The following is a 17,174-nucleotide window of genomic DNA, read 5'->3' on the forward strand; positions in this document are numbered from 1 at the left end:
GAAATGGTCAGTCAACGCCACAGCTGGCAGCCTGACTCAGCCAGGAAAAGGATTTGTATGAATGGTATTTCTTGCTGACAGCGTCGGAGAAGCGTTGCACATTTTATGGCTGGGAATGTGTTTCATTTTAACTGAGCGTCTTGGTGTTTGGAGCTATGCTACGCTAACCTGAGGACACCATAGCATTTGAAAACTTTTGGAGAGACTCAAGTGGATCTACAACTCAACAAACACATTTGCAGGGAAACAGCTCCACAGCCGCGGGGCCTGCCGTGCGGCCCGGCGTGCGGCCCGGAGGAGGTGGGATCCCGCTGCGAACCTGCCGCAGCAGACTGGCGAAATACAACTGGGGAGGCTCAACTGTCATCACTGGCGTCCATGAATCGAGAAGGACTTCTTACAGGAACTGAAACGATGTACTGGGATTAAACTCTTTAAGTTTCGGTAAGTAACAAACTGCGTTTGTTTTTTTTACATAGTAACGTTAGTTCATTTGTCTATCGTGTTGTTTCTATGAATAATATTTGAATGGCTCGTGCTCTTGTGTGGTGGAATGTGTGGATCTGCTGCAGATTTTCTGGATTGATGTGTCATAATGAGGTTATTAGGAGGTAATTACACTGTAGTGCAACAGGCAGTAGCACAGAAGGCCCAGGTATAAAATGCACGGCCGCCACTGCTTCGGCCTATAGTGTTGCATGAAAACCACAATATTTAAGATATTTAATTTCAGAAAGACGAGAATACTTGCATTGTGTGGGGAAAGGGCAGCGCCAGATGTCTGTCTGTGTGACTCTCACAGAGGGGGCGTGTCTGCAGCACCGGACTTTACATCTGCACTCCTCCGTGATGAGCTGTCAGTCTTATTTTCATAGAGGCCCGGAACGATCTTCTTACTGAAGTGGGTGCGTGAGGGGATTTTGTAGCGTGGCTCAAACACTTTAACCAGATTTTGAAAATCTTTGTTTTCCACAACGGAGAATGGCCTCATGTCAGAATCAGAATCAGAACCGTTTATTGCCAATGTATGTAACATACAAGGAATTTATCATGGCAGGTGGTGCATAACATTAGACAATAACATTGACCAATAAACAACAATCAACAGTGCAAGAAATAGAAACATATTAAAATTTACAATAGAATTTAAAAGAATATAAAATAAAGTGCACAACAAACAGATAACAGGACTGTAAACAAGTGTAATGTAAAAGTGACAAGTGTATTTAAATATGAAGGGATGTGCAGGGGAGTAATAGGGAGGGAAGGAATTTGTCCTGGGGATGACAGAGTCGGTGGGGGACCCGGGCTCTGTTAATGAGCCCGACTGCGGATGGGAAGAAGCTGTTCGTGTGGCGTGAGGTCTTGGTCCTGATGGACCTCAGCCTCCTACCAGATGGAAGGGGCACGAACAGTTTGTGTCCAGGGTGAGAGGGGTCGGCTACAATCTTTCTTGCTACAAGCTTCAGGAGCTTGACGGACTGGTGATTGGAGGTGCAGCTGTTCATGTACACAGGGAGAAGAGCAGAGGGGAAAGAACGCAGCCTTGGGGGGGAACAGGTGCTGATGGTCCGAGAGGCTGAGACGTGTTTTCCCAGCTTGACGTGCTGCTTCCTGTCAGGCAGGAAGTCTGTGATCCACTTGCAGGTGGAGTCGGGCACGTGCAGCTGGGAGAGATTGTCATGCAGCAGAGATGGGACGATAGTGTTGAAGTCAGAGCTGAAGTCCACAAACAGGATCCTGGCGTAGGTTCCTGGGGAGTCCAGATGCTGGATGATGAAGTGAAGGGCCATGTTGACTGCGTCATCTACAGACCTGTTGGCTCTGTAGGCGATCTGCAGGGGGTCCAGGAGTGGGTCAGTGAGGGTTTTTAGGTGGGACGGGACTAGGCGTTCAAAAGAGTTCATGACATGTCTGCAGCAATAAATACCCCCAATAGATGCTGTAATAGCTTTAGCTCGGACTGATTCGGCCACAAACTGTTTCTAAATGCCGCGATGATACCTTCTTGTTGTTGTTGTTGTTGTTGTTGTTGTGCCTTGGCCCCCCGTCGCTGACAGACCGGGGTGGTGGCACTTCAAAAGTGTGGGCATGCCTGATATATTGCCGTCTGTCTTTCTCGTTAAACAATGCCTACATACAGTTTTAATTAATTTTTTCAATTATATTTATTCAACTTCCTGCTTTTCTGATTTTGGAAAAGGCGTTGGTCATAATTATTTGTTTTTATATCAGATTTATAAATTTCTGTTCATAATATACCATCATTTTGTGATTAATTATTACATTTTCTGTTACGATTGGAATGTTGGAAAATAAGTCAGTCAGTGCTATGATGTGCCTTTTTAATACTCTTTTAACTTATGAGCTCAGTTTAGCTGTTTTTTTTTTTTTTGCTGATGTAAACTATATTTTGATTGAATGCTTCTTATTATCTTGGATTTTTTTTAAGATTATCATATTCTAATTTAAAGTCCTCCTTGGTATTAGTTTGTTTATGATTTTTTAAACAGATTTTTCTACCTTGTCAATCTCTTTATGTCACATCTGTACAAGGCAGGAAAACAGAGTAAAACCCAAACACAGACACACAAAGGAAGCAGGAGGAGGATTAAAGGTGAATCTACATCTAAAATAGTGGCACAGATGACAGCCTCTGTACTGCGCTCTCCCGTACTTTTTCTGGTTTTCTTTGTTTGTCTCGTTTCCAGCTCTCCCTCTCTGATCACATTCAGCAGGGAGGAACTTTTAAACTTCCATCAATCCACTGGTCAAACTTTTTTGCTGTTTTTCATTAAACCGGAATGTTTTACAGAGCTTTCAGTTGGAGGAGCAGCGGCTCTTCTCGGGATTTGCCGGAGACGCCGACGGGGGAAGCGAGCAGGAGCGCTCGTTAAACTGCGTCAGCGGGGATTCAGAACTTCGCTCCCGTCAATCCATCTGGCGAACGTCCGCTCTCTGGCCAACAAGATGGATGAACTGCTGCTCCTTAACAGAGCAAACACGGACTTTAGCAGATTTGAAGGCAAATCAATGTCAAAATCCGAGAGTGCAAATGAGATCCACACGAGCGTGCAAATCAAACAGCCGTGCGCGTATTTTACTTTTGACGAGTAAAGTCGCTCACGAAACTTTAACCTGGTCGCTCACGAGCAGTTTTTCTTTTTGACAGTAAGTGGGCGGACCCAGTCGCCATTGTATCTCTACATCTAATTGGTTACAATCCCCGTCTTGGGATAAACCGGATATCACTCTGACACAGACGCTAGTTCTGATAGAGGTGGTTTTCAATCCGCCACCAAACACTACTCCACTACATCTCAAGATTTTCTACATTTGTCTGACAGGTTTTGTAAACATTTCAGACTGTAGAGGCTGATGAAATACAAAGTATGTTAATAGCGTTGTTAAATACAATAATTAAAAATGTGTTTCTCTTGTAAATGGAGTCAAGTTGCTCAGATTGGTTTAAATTCACTCCATCATTCTATTACAATGTGTTTGATCATCAAACCTCTTGTGACAAACAGCTCAAAGAAACTCTTTGATCTTAATTGATTAAAACATGATGTGATCATATTCACTAACTGGCTGACGACCTGAATGTCTTCTGCTGCAGGTTTGATAAGCCTACTCTCACACCCCCCACCTGCCCCATCATCATCAAACAACCACCTACTCCCCCTGCCTCCTTCTCACTTCTCCCAACCGACCCCCCACCAGCATTGAGGATATGCGAAGAGGATGCGAGTCGGCTCTTCCACAGACAGAAGATCAAGAAGGCACCAGTCCCAGACGGTGTGTCCCCCTCCTGCCTGAAAGTCTGTGCTGACCAGCTGGCCCCATCTTCACGGAGATCTTCAACCGATCGCTGGAGCTCTGTGAAGTACCCTCATGCTTCAAACGCTCCACGATCATCCCGGTCCCCAAGAAATCCTCCATCACAGGATTAAATGACTACAGGCCCGTCGCCCTGACGTCTGTGGTTATGAAATCCTTTGAGAAACTGGTGTTGACCCATCTGAAGAACATCACAGGATCCCTGCTGGATCCCCTGCAGTTTGCCTACCGTGCAAACTGGTCGGTGGATGATGCAGTCAACATGGGACTGCACCACAAGCTGCAACACCTCGACTCCCCAGGGACATACGCAAGGGTTCTGTTTGTGGACTTCAGCTCAGCGTTCAACACCGTCATCCCAGCAATACTCCAACCCAAACTCTCCCAGCTCACTGTGCCAGCCTCCACCTGTCAGTGGATCACAAACTTCCTGACTGACAGGACACAGCCTCCCCGGCTGGGAAAAATCATATCAAGCACCCGGACTATCAGCACTGGTGCCCCCCAGGGATGTGTGCTCTCCCCACTGCTCTTCTCCCTCTACACCAACAACTGCACCTCAGAGAACCCGTCTGTTAAACTCCTGAAGTTCGCAGACGACAACGGTCATCGGCCTCATCAGGGACGGTGATGAGTCTGCGTACAGACGGGAGGTTGAACAGCTGGTCCTCTGGTGTGGTCTGAACAACCTGGAGCTAAACAAGCTCAAAACTGTGGAGATGACAGTGGACTTCAGGAGGAGCCCCCCAACACTGCCCCCCCCTCACCATACACAACAACACAGTGTCTGCTGTGGAGACCTTCAGGTTTCTGGGATCCACAATCTCCCAGGACCTGAAGTGGGCTCCCAACATCAACACCATCAGGAAAAAGGCCCAGCAGAGGTTGTACTTCCTGCGCCAGCTCAGGAAGTTCAACCTACCTCAGGAGCTGCTCATCCTGTTCTACTCCACCATTATCCAGTCTGTTCTGTTCTTCCATCACTGTGTGGTTTGGATCGGCCACCAAACAGGACAGAAACAGACAACAATGGACTGTCGGGTCTGCCCTCCATCCTGGACTTGTACACCTCCAGAGTCAGGAAACGGGCAGGAAAGATCATTGCAGACCCTTCACACCCTGGACACAAGGTGTTCCAACTCCTCCCCTCTGGTAGGCACTACAGATCTCTGTACGCCAAAACCACCAGACACAGGAACAGCTTCTTTCTGCTGGCCGTCACTCTGATGAACAATTAATCAGTAACACTACACTACTACCTCTGTTTGCACTTTCACCTCAGTTCCATTGACACTGTTGTATTGTTGTATAGGGTTATGTTCATATATACAGTATATATATACTTTTTGAATATATATATTTATATTTTACATAGTCGTTAAATGTTTATGCTTACATCTTTCCTGTTTATTGTAAATTCTGTGTATGTACGTAGAGAGCAACGAAAAACCGAAGTCAAATTCCTTGTATGCGTACGCGTACATGGCCAATAAAGCTGATTCTGATTCTGAATTTGATAAAGAAAACGTCCAAACAAAACCTACATAGGAGCTGAGGCTATAGTGAGTCTAAAAGTAATCAGAAGAACCACAAGTGAAACAACGAAACAAAAAGTCTATAAGTTGCCAAAATCCAAAGTCCAGAAAAGATAAAAATGACAAATATAACGGGGATCAGGTTTCACTGGGATAAGGAGTACAAAGGCACACAGGATACGTCCCGGAAACACAGCAGACAAACTGTCAGCCAACTGACAAAAGACAGGACGATAGTTCTACGTGAAACTAGGGAAGGCTGAAAGCTGTTTGGTGGAAAAAACAAGAGGGAACAGAGCAAGGCTGACAAAACTCTGGGTACATCCCAAGTCTCTCAATTCCATTTACGTTTCCCTCACTTGCGTTGTTTTCCTTGTGTACACAAGATGTGTTAAACTGTAACAGGGGGGATGGATCCTGCATTTTGATAATTTCACTTACAAGGGGGATTGCCTTCCCCTTTAAACAGCATACTGCATACACCCCTACCATTAGGAGGGTGTCGAAAGGAAGTAAAAGTAAGAATTTGACTCACTAATTAAAGTTGGAGTGAATGAAACAGATGTGGGTGCAACAAAAAGTCAATTGCTCCAAGTCAGAGATTAAAGAATCACTACAACTGTTCACATTTCCAACACTGCACTCCTGTTTCGTGTTATCAGTGTGCAGGAGTATTCAAGGCAATCTTTGATCTGTTACAGACAGGACATTTTGATCCCCATCTCTCCGACTGAGAAAATAACAATTCCTCACAGGCACCAACTGCCATTTTCCATTTGTGAAATAACGTTTAGTTGGAGTACAGAACGTAATAAAAGGGAATTGCAGCACAGAGCAGAACAATGAGAAAAAAGCAGACAGACTGCAAACATTCATATGCTCCAGTAGACAAATGAGCAGTTACTCACAGTGCAGCATCAGCAATCAGGAGGGTTTAATGTCCGATTCTGTCTTTGAAGACAGAGGTTGTTCTGATCATCTGTGCCGCTTTTTCTCCAACCATTCGTGTCTTTCCCATTTGTACAGTCAGGATGTTTATTGGTCTGCTGAACATTTCATTATTTCACTCATTTAGTTCCGCTGTTTCTCTTGCTTGTCCCACAGAACGGCAACAAGTCTGGTACCTTTATTGCAACAGAAGATCAACGACAGCTTGTCTTTTACGAATAGTAACCAAGATGCTACGACGAATCTCTGGCAAAATGAATGGTGGCCTGTAAGGGACATGTGTATTTTGAAGTATGTCATTAGATAAAAACCATAATTGTGCAAAAATGTTTTTTAATTCCATCCATCATGTTATTGCTTATCTTATTCAGGGTTGCGGGGGGCTCGAGTCGATTCCAGCTGACATAGAGCGAATAAATGTTGACCTTTGGAGTTATTGGAAATGTTCGGATCACACAAGTTGGAAAGTAGGCACCACTGTGCAGAAATACAAAATTAACAAAATGATAAGTTATGCAAAAAAAAGAAACTTTGAGCTATTTGGTAAAGCCCTCATACAATCATGAAATAGAGTATCTCTGGGTGGAAGTCCTTGCTGGCTGTCGTCACTTTGAATGTCATTTCTTCCAGTTGTAGTTGTTTGATTAAAGTGAAAGATTTTTTCAACCGTTGGATGGATTGCCATGACATTTTGTCCTCTTAAGGTTGGATTGATTGTTGTCCAACAGAATCCTCTTTGTTGGCTAAGTATACTGACACAGTTGGTTCTCAGTAACTTTCAATATACTTACACAAAGTATACAGCCGTGGACAAACACGCTAAGAGAATATCTAACTAAAGCACAGAATGCTCTGTATGTGCACTTGGTTGGTGTATACCGGGGACTCCATGGACACATTCTATATTTATAAACTTTCAATCAACGAACCAAACTAACTTAAAACTTGTCCAAGGACAGAATATGTCATATGTTGTACAGATTGCTCTCTGAGGAAAATGTGTGATTTCTGACATTGGAGGTTATACACTATACTAATACAATTGAACAGTCATTGGTGAAATACACTTAGAGGTCATCTCCAAATAGGCATATAAATCGCTTGCTTTGACTCAGACACCATGGTTATAAAGTACAGCATGGATTAAACAGTTGTAGGTTTTTGCTGGGGGTACCGTTATTAGTGTTTTCAATAAGTGCGGAGAGGAGGAGGAGAATTACTTTTTAAAAAGGTACTGGCTGCAACATCAGTGAAACACACTAAGCGCAGGTATTCATTTCTTGCTTTGACAACGCCACCGTGGTTAGTAGAGTATGGATTTGAAGTGAGTAAGAATAGTAACATAATTCAATACTTTTCATATTTAGACATATTAATGAATCTATAGTTTCCAGCTACTGCTGTTTTGTGAGATTTTGCAGAAAAGATATCCCTTTTTTTCAAACTTTTTTCCCCCCTCGAATTCCCGAAGTTTCCATTAATTTCATCATCTAATGCAAAAAAATGACATTATTAATATGAACAGTACACCAATAGTTTTGACAGACTGATGCTCTACTTCTTATCCTATATTCTCTCCACACAGAATGTGAGCATAATAGTTAGACGAGGGTAGATCCATCTCCCATGCTTTCCAAAGGTCCAGGGAGGGGGGGATGAAGTACAGTTGAATGCGGAGACATAGATGACACATGACAGCTCCTAGCTCCAGCCAACACACAGGCCTGTGTGCCCTGTCTGAATTCTGACTGCTATCTAGGATCCATAGACCAAGACAGACAGGCTGACAGATGCAGACATGCATCAAACTGTGCAGCAAGGTTTGAACCGATCCCTCTCAGTGACGTATCCACATCAAACCTGACAATGCTCAGGCAACCATAAACCGGAGGAGTGATACCGAGTTTGCATACAGAATGTCAGACTGAACCTGTCTTTCCATTTGACTGTTAGTGATGTTGCCACTGTAGGGCAGCCTTCGATGGACACTCAAGGCTCCTAAACTAGAGTGTCTCGGCACAACTGCTGTGGTTTGTTTAGATTAGATTAGGTTAGATAGATTAGATATATACACTTTATTCATCCCCAAGGGGAAATTTGTCTTAGAAATGAGTTTAGTGCAGTATATGCCAAAGTCTCATGGCTGAGCAGTTTCACAGTAAAAGAGCTTTTGGTACACAACAGTATCATTTTTTTCACCTTGATTCACTGTACCCTACCGCCCATTCTATTTATACCTTCAACAGTACAGTTATGTACCCCAAGTGACAAAAATGTACTTTGCATAATTTGGCAGTAACCCCGTTGTTCATTTGTGTTAACTTTAGTTTTGTAAAATGATGTTTGTTTTCAATAGATCTCTTGCATAGAGACTGATTCACATTCCTGAGTCAATCTGTGATGGTGGGATCTGGGGGCGTGTTTGGTAATCAGCAAGTATGAAAATGAAATTAGTGACATTAATACAATTATTAATATTAATATCAAGTTCAAGATTAACAACAAATATTAATAACGGGCACCACCCTGAGAACAGGGACCAATAACCAAAATAAATGAAGTCTAAATGTCAATAGTCAAAGTACTATTCCACATTCAGAGAGCACAGGCCACATGTCCAGCTACTATCACAATACACATGCACAAAGTAATACAGAACACTGCTCTATTTACAATAACAATACTGATCAAATCAATAATAATTTAAACTAACTACAATACAATTACAAGTCTACTATGTCGAATCAACAATGGTGTGTGTGTGTGTGTGTGTAAGGGGGAAGAAGCGAGAGCAAAAGAAAAATGGTGGCCGCGAACTCATAAGTGATTTCGCCACGCGAGACTACAAAAACGGCGGAGGTGAGAGAAAACTACAAAAATGGCGGATGTAGTCTTGTATGTGCTTACGCTACACGAAACTACAAAAAATGCGGTGTTTAATGGAGTAATGAGGCACACAATAGAGGCTGCGCTTACACACCACGTGCGTCTGAGATGAGCAAAACAGCACAAGCTATATGTGTGTATGAGTATGTGTACGTATCATATGCATTGAATGTGTAGTAACTCTGTTATGTTGTTCATTCTGTACACATGACATCTATCACACTTCTGTCCATCCTGAGAGAGGATCCTCCTCTGTTGCTCTCTCTAAGGTCTCTCCCCATTAAGGTTTTTTTTGGGGGGAGTTCTTCCTGTTTTGATGTGAGGGTCCTGGGACAGAGGATGTCATATGTGTACAGATTGTAAAGCCCTCTGAGGCAAATTTGTGATGTGTGATTTTGGGCTATAGAACAATAAATTCAATTGAAATTGAATTGAATTGTCAGTTAAACAATAAGGAAAAGGAAACACCCAAAGCAAGGCAGATCCTCAGCACCGCAGTAAAATACAACAACTGTTGCTTTATCAAACAGAAACCCGACTACACATCTCTGGTCTTTTAACTAATAAAGTTATAGTTACCAACTTTACTTGCAGGGCTCTATAATGTTCTACAGTTAATCCCACTGGAGAGGCTCACACATGTTCTCCAAGGAGACAGATGGGTTCTTCTGTTTGGAACCCTGTTATGGATTTTATTGGAGAGGAATATGCTGAAATCATACTGAGAGGTTTTGCAACCGTGGGATCCAAGTGACTCGGTGAAGGAAGAAGGTCCACAATATTCTGTTCGTCACTGTGTGCGACTGTCTGAATGGTCGGCCGCCATGTTGTATGTAATTCATGTGGAGGACAATATTTGGCACATAAAATGTGTGGGCTGAAAAGTGCATGTGTGTAGGAGGGAGGTTTTTGTAACTGTGGGTTCCGGGGGACGCCCAGGGAGCTAGGTTCACAATGTTCATTGGTATCTAGTAGAAGGATGATGATCTATGTTTTGTTTTGTTGTTTGTATTTTTGTGTCCGGGATTGGTTGTTTGTGTGGTTGGCAGGTATGTTGCGTGCTGTTCTGTTTGTGAGTCTCATGTCGCACGTAACCTGTGTAAACTGAAAATAAAAAGATTGAAAGAAAGAAAGAACAGATTCTTTCTGACTTGTAAGGACAGTGGCTCAGTGGGAGGGCAGGGTCGTCCTTCGATCCCCGGCTCCGCTAGTCCATGCCGATGTGTCCTTGGGCAAAACAATTAACCCCAAATTGCTCCCGCAGGCTGTTCTTGTGGTGTATGAATGGGTATGTGTGTTCTGTTGTTGATGGGCAGGTGTGGCACCTTGCATGGTAGCCCTGTCATCAGTGTGTGAATGGGTGTGAATTAATGAACTATGACATGTAGTGTTAAAGTGCTTTGAGTAGTCGGAAGACTAGAAAAGCGGGATGTGTGTAGCTGGTTTTGTGTCAGTTGAAAGTGTCAAAATGCATTCTGTAGAACTCTCATTAGAACTAGACCAGCGTGACTCTCATTGCTGGTCTTCATGGCCTGGAGGGGATGTTCTGTTGTATTTCTGCTGGCAGGAAGTGTAAAAAGCTGTGTGTGTCATGTCTTCTGTTTTCACAGCTGAAGTATCCTGCTCAGGTCAGTGTTGACTTGTTATTCTAGTGAGCATTTCTCCTTTTGTGTTTCCTCAGACTTGCGGCGAATGACGGCAGGTTTCATGGGCATGGCGGTGGCCATCATCCTGTTTGGATGGATCATTGGCGTGCTCGGCTGCTGCTGGGACAGAGGCCTCATGCAGTATGTGGCCGGCCTCCTCTTCCTCATGGGAGGTGAGTCACACACAGACAGACACACACACACACACACACACACACACACGCTGATATGCTGTGTGCAGCACAGCTCTGAATTGGCAGGAGACAACTGTACACTCAATTATGAGTTAGATTAGTGCTGTGCCCTACAGTTAATACAATGAAAAGGCAATTATGTTGCAGTAAAGGAACAAGAAATAGGCTAGGTCAGTCTGCAGTGGCTAAATCAGCGCAAATCAGCCTTCAGGGTACCAGCGCTCCCAAAATGAGGCCAAATAGAGCTGCATCTTCAACTGCTTCTAACAAACAGTCCAAAGTAAAACGTTCATTCAGATGAGATAAAGTGGATTATTGAAACACAGAGCAGACGTGTTCTCCTTTTAATCTGCTGGCTTTTTGCCCATACTTAATGTCGTGGTAATGGTTCAGGAATCACTGTTTCATTCAAAGATTGCCCATCGAGAGATCCAGCAGAGGAAGCAGAGAGACACATTTCTCTACCAACGACACGCAGCCAGGAAGTAAAAGTCCTGTCCTTTGAATGCAGAGACCACATGAGGTGATGGTCTAGTAGAGCATGGATCCAAAACCTGATGGACCTGGAACTTCAATGGTTGAATTATCAGTACAAACAATAGCACACTTAACTGAGAAATGTAATGCTATCAGGGTTACATCTTGACCAACATAGTGAGTGAATATTTTGTTTTGGTCACTGCCAAGACAAAAGGAACATTTTCTGTAACTTTGATTAAACTTTGGTCTCGAACTCTTTTCTCACGTGAACTGACTAGTGCAACACCATGAAGACCTGCAAGGTGAGAATATCTGATAGTGTGTGCCCCTGTCTCCATTTGTATCTATGATGACAGGCTTTTCATCTTCAACTACTGAGGCCTATTGGAATACGTGGCTCAATAGAGCTGTGACTCTGTCAGCCTGGCTCCAGCGCTGGAAGGAAAGCTTGGGTTCTTATTATTTGTCTCTATTAATGATGAGTAATAGGCTGCTCTGGCATTATAGAGGGCCTTGCATTATTTTATAGTAAGACTATCTATAGACTATGGACTATCTTACCACTGTGTGACCGAAATTCTTCCACATTGGTAGAACACAAGATCCTCCACAATAGTTTTTGTGATGTGTCCTTCAATTTGCGTGTTTTAGGGCTATACAATGAAGCTAACTTCCTTTGTCTTCAGAGGGGCAACACAGTACAGTGTCATTCTCGGTGAGTTTGACTACAATTTGAATGTTCTGATTTGAATACATATGAAACACCACTGGGAAGCTACAGAATAATATAAAACCTCAAAACACCAACTGATGTGCCCTGTAAGGTTAGGGGAAGATGGTTGTATTGGTTACATATGGAAGAGGTCAACGCTGACTTGAAAACACAAGCTGGCATATTTCGTAATGAACCAAAACCTTCCCTAACTGTAACCAAGTGTTTCAGCAGCCTTAATGTGCTGTCAAAGTTCTGTGGCTGACCTCCTCTTTATGAACTCTTAGGAGTATTAGAATGTCCTCGCATGGCAGGATGTGACCAGGCACCGGATGACGAGAAGGTTGTGTCAGATTTAAATTTCATTGACAGGTTTGATGTATTTTTCTCCTTCAACACCCTGTTCTATTTTTGCAGGAACCTTCTGCATCATCTCCCTATGCACCTGTGTTGCCGGCATCAACTTTGAGCTTTCCCGTTACCCTCGGGACCTATTCGGCCTAACTGATGACATCGGCCACGGCTATGGCTGGTCCATGTTCTGCGCCTGGGGAGGCCTCGGCCTCACCCTCATCGCTGGCTTCTTCTGCACCCTGGCTCCCTCTGTCCAGCCGATAACCCAATCCACCTGCCCCAAGTCCCGACAGGAGAACGGCACTGTCTGCTAAAGCTGGCATCTGTTAAAGACCAACTGAAACCACAGATTGACAACAAACAAGCAGAAAAACTGTTCCTTGTTTCCATCCGTTTGCTCATCGCCAGTCTCTCCTGGATACAGATTTTATATTTGTGTGTGTGTTTAAAAATGGGTGTCTTGATGATCTGCTATCTTGAAAAAAAAACAAAACTGAAGAACTAAAGAAATATTATCAAAAATATGAAGTTATGCTTGTTTTGTTGTTGTGGAATCTTGAAGAAAGGAAGGTTTCGAAGGTAATACTTCAAGACACTGAAGACATTTTGTATTGGTTCCACCAAGAGGTGCTCTAAACCTCTAAAGGAGATGGACAAACGTTCTCAGACTAACAATTTCTTCTATTAACTAGTCTACTGTGATTGTGGAGAACTCTATGACTCAGCAGTTTTGGAGGGAAACAGTCAGATTGTTAATATTTCGTTTCTCACGGACTTGGTCTCTTGGAGCCTCCTGTGGGATAATTCACAAGGGAATGGACCAGATGTGAAACCATGTAACTTACTGGGCTTGGATCATGTTTTGTGGCCATCTGTTGACTTTCAGTACTCCAGCTTCAGAGTGGGACATGCGGGCAGTGAGGAGATCCAGGACCTCCACTGTACATTATTGTACAGAATATTCCACAGAAGTGACAACCAGGAACTTTTATGTTGGACCATTTTCATTCTGGTGTAGGTGCATTTCATTCTGTCTGATGATCCCATCTGGCATTTAACATTTTATACATGCATCCCTCTTTCATTTTCCTTTTTACTGAACCTTTCATGTCGACTGAGTGTGCGTTCAGAGCAAGTGTTTGTTTGATCTCTTTCTGTTCTAGTCATAGAGGTAAATGTGTGTGAGTGTGTGTGTGAGTCGAGGGGCTGTTTTGCAGTCTCCATGTGAAAAAAAGATCTATTGAAAACCACAGTATAGCTGATCCAAAAACAAAACCTGAACTGGGATCTGTCCAAGAATAATTCCTGCTAATTACAATTTGGGTCCTTTTATACAGGCCCTCGTCCTGGAAAGAGAAATCTGGATGTGCTCTCTGTGGCTTGTAAAGATTCTGGATTAGATTTGGGAGTCTCAACCTTTTTTTGGATCTGGGGACTGGCAAGCAAGTCAGCAGCAGTCTTGCAGACCAGTGGCGTGTGTTCAGGAACAACTGTCAGAAAATGCCTTTGTTCCAAATATTTCCGGTCAAGATTCAGTCCAGTGGACGATGCATAAAGTGCCAGTATGGGTTGTGTCTAGATGTTAACCCATACGTTTGTAGAGCTCTTGCAACATGGTTGAGATTAGGCATTGACCTTGAATGGTTGAGGTTAGGCGATCAACAAGCCTCACAAGAGTTTTTGCACATTTTAGAAACTCGTGGGTAACCATCTCAACACGACTGCCAGTATGCTTCATCCCAACTGCTTGTCAGATGGTCAGACATCAGAAACACCCTCCACACATTTCTAATGTTGAAACTGGGAGGCTGGTGTCTGACCGTTCCTGTAACTTTCCAAAACCCGACATTCACACCTACTTCAAGCTCTTTAGCTTTTGATGTAACAAGACTGTCGACATATTTAAACGATTAGCGAATTCTGCCCTTTCACCGAGCCTTCAAGCTATTAACACTTTATTTCCGAACTGGAAGTCACTATATTTGGATAAGAGGGTGGAGCCGGGGAGGAGTAAGGCGGGTGAGGCCAGGGACATTATCATAACAATTGCACCTTCAATGAAAACCACTCACCCTTTGACATCCAGCGATACCCAACCAGAGACCAGCAGGGGGAGGAGATATAACTGAGTGTGTTTTTAACAATGATGTCATTGTTATCTGGGGACAACTGACGATCAGAGCTTCAATTTCTCAATATCTGGGGATCATGTTCTACCCAAGCCAGTCATCATAGAGCCATTCCTCTGAGCCTTCAAACAAGCTTCTTAGACAAGACCAGAGCATAAGTGACAGATAATAAACTGTGTCGATTATCCAACACATTTATACAACAACATCATTTTATATAATAATAAAGTCATCAACAGTTCTAAAGCCCTTTGCTGAGATATCTGATAACAGTAAAGATGAGTATCACAAAACACAGAGGGAGAGAGGTCTGCCCTGATTAAGCCTGACTGACACAGTTTAGACCCAAACTTGACTTGACCCAAGACTAATATGCTACAGGTTTTGGGGAAAAAAGAACATTTTAAGGTACTGTTTTTGTCTGATCTCCACAATCTTGATGTGACAGTGCTGTGTGTGTGTATATATATATATATATATATATATATATATATATATATATATATATAACATTTCATAAGAATGAGTGAATCAATTGTCAATACTCAATTGAAAGAGAGAAATGTCTCTAAATGTTTCTAAATCACATTTGAAACCTGACCCAAGACTGGAGCTTTAAGTAACAATATGCCCCAAACCTGTATGGGACCCTATACGTTCAGCATGAAGTCAGATTGAAAGTCAGAACTCATAAACGCTGAGTTAGCAGGGAAGCACAGGCGTGGACATCCCAGAGACAGCTCAGACAGACGGATTGGACCAGGACTCACCCAAACAGCAGGACTCACTTCCTGCTGTAAACGCACTAACTTCAGCTAACCGATGAAGAAACACAGACCAGAGCTGAAGGGGTTTTATGACAGAGATACTAAAACTTCCATTGTGGACGGATGGTAAAAACATGAGTGATCCATCAACCTTTAACATCAGTGATGTGTCTGTTGACTGAACATATAAAAATATGAGAAAAAAAGGAAATGTTGAACTGTGGAATGTAAAATCCCAACAAAATAAATCTCATTGGTGTGTTTACTAATGCTGCTGGTTGTGGTGACTGTTGGTGAATAGAAGTGAGGAGGAAGATTAAAGGGATACACAGAATTTCTGGTATATAGTTTGTAAAGAATAAATAGTTAACCACAAATGTAAACATTCCCTCACAAGAGCAAACCTAGAAATAGAAAAGAAAGTTTCCCTTCATCAACACGGGCAACAGGTGTGTGGACGTTTACCTTGAGATAGCATCTGGTGATATGAATAAAGATCTTCATGTCTATATGCCACTTATGATCAGAAACAGAGCCTGCTTAATGAGTTTAAATCTCATCTATACGTACACTCAATGCTGTCAGTGTACTTAGCCAATTAGCAAGACAAGCCTACCATTGTCAGGCACAGCAAGAGGGTTTCATCTGCTCTCAACATTATTGCTGCATCATCAACAAGATACAGTGAATTGGCCTACACTGAAAGCATTTGAGGTCTGTCCTTTAAATGCTTTTATGGGGAATGTGGCCACAGTAGAAACAGTTTTTTGTATGAGTGGTTTGTCTCAACGGTATGGAAGCACAGGCCCTCCATCTATTTTCTTTCCACTTATCCGGTACAAGTCGCAGTGGCAGCAAGCTTAGCAGGGTATTTCACATGTCCCTCTCCCCTGCAAAACTTTCCAGCTCTTCCTTGTCCCAGGCCAGAAGAAATATATAGTCCCTCTAGTGTGTTCTCGGTCTACCCTGGGGACTCTTACCAGTTGGACTTGCCGAGAAAAAGTCTGAAGAGATGCGTCCAGGAGGAATCCTGATGCCGAAACCACCAAAGCTAGCCCCCGTTTTGACGCAAAAGAGCAGAGGCTCTACTCCCTGTAACACTGGAGGCCAAGCCCCCACAGAAAACACGTTTGACTTTGTGTTGATTACACAGAATTAGCCCACACTTTGGTGATACAAGATCAGATGGCTCATCGCAACGACCCCCATACTCCCACAGTAACCCCCACAGGCCTCCCGAGCCTTGGTCATAAGCCTTCCCCAAGTCCACAAAACACACATAGACTGGAGGCAAAAAAGGGGGCAAGTGAGTAAAGAACGTCAGTGATCCATCCCAAGTCTGATCCAAATCGTTGGCGTGGATAGCTGAAGAAAAAAAGTTGCCAGGTGAAAAGTTCTTTTTGCCAGGACAATTTGTGTCATCTATGAAAAAACAAGAGTCTGAAGTGCACCAGGCCACTACTCTGTGTTCTAAACAGGAGTAAAAGCATTCATGCTTTCTTCCAGGTGAGTTTTAACTTACTAACACCTAAATATATGTAGCTCGTGTCTAGAGTGCATGGAGAAATGAAAAAAGAAAACATGAATGCTTTTAGTCCTATTTAGATCATGGGGTAGTGGTGCATGTGGGCCTCTTGTGGCCAGAATGGGTATTACAACAACAAACACAAAAGATTTCACCTG

General features: G+C 43.1%; 1 protein-coding gene across 1 annotated transcript; it reads left to right on the top strand.

Moving 5' to 3' along the window:
- Nucleotides 1–415: 415 nt before the first annotated feature.
- Nucleotides 416–15,193, top strand: LOC116395722 (transmembrane protein 178B). The gene is made up of 3 exons (XM_031869800.1): nucleotides 416–444; nucleotides 10,891–11,028; nucleotides 12,659–15,193. Exons 2-3 carry the CDS (start codon nucleotides 10,902–10,904, stop codon nucleotides 12,907–12,909), a joined length of 378 nt encoding a protein of 125 aa, XP_031725660.1. The 5' UTR covers nucleotides 416–444; nucleotides 10,891–10,901; the 3' UTR covers nucleotides 12,910–15,193.
- The last annotated feature ends 1,981 nt before the right edge of the window (nucleotides 15,194–17,174 follow it).

This window comes from Anarrhichthys ocellatus, unplaced genomic scaffold (assembly GCF_004355925.1).
Source record: "Anarrhichthys ocellatus isolate YVR2014 unplaced genomic scaffold, GSC_Weel_1.0 scaffold49, whole genome shotgun sequence".
Lineage (NCBI taxonomy): Eukaryota > Metazoa > Chordata > Actinopteri > Perciformes > Anarhichadidae > Anarrhichthys > Anarrhichthys ocellatus.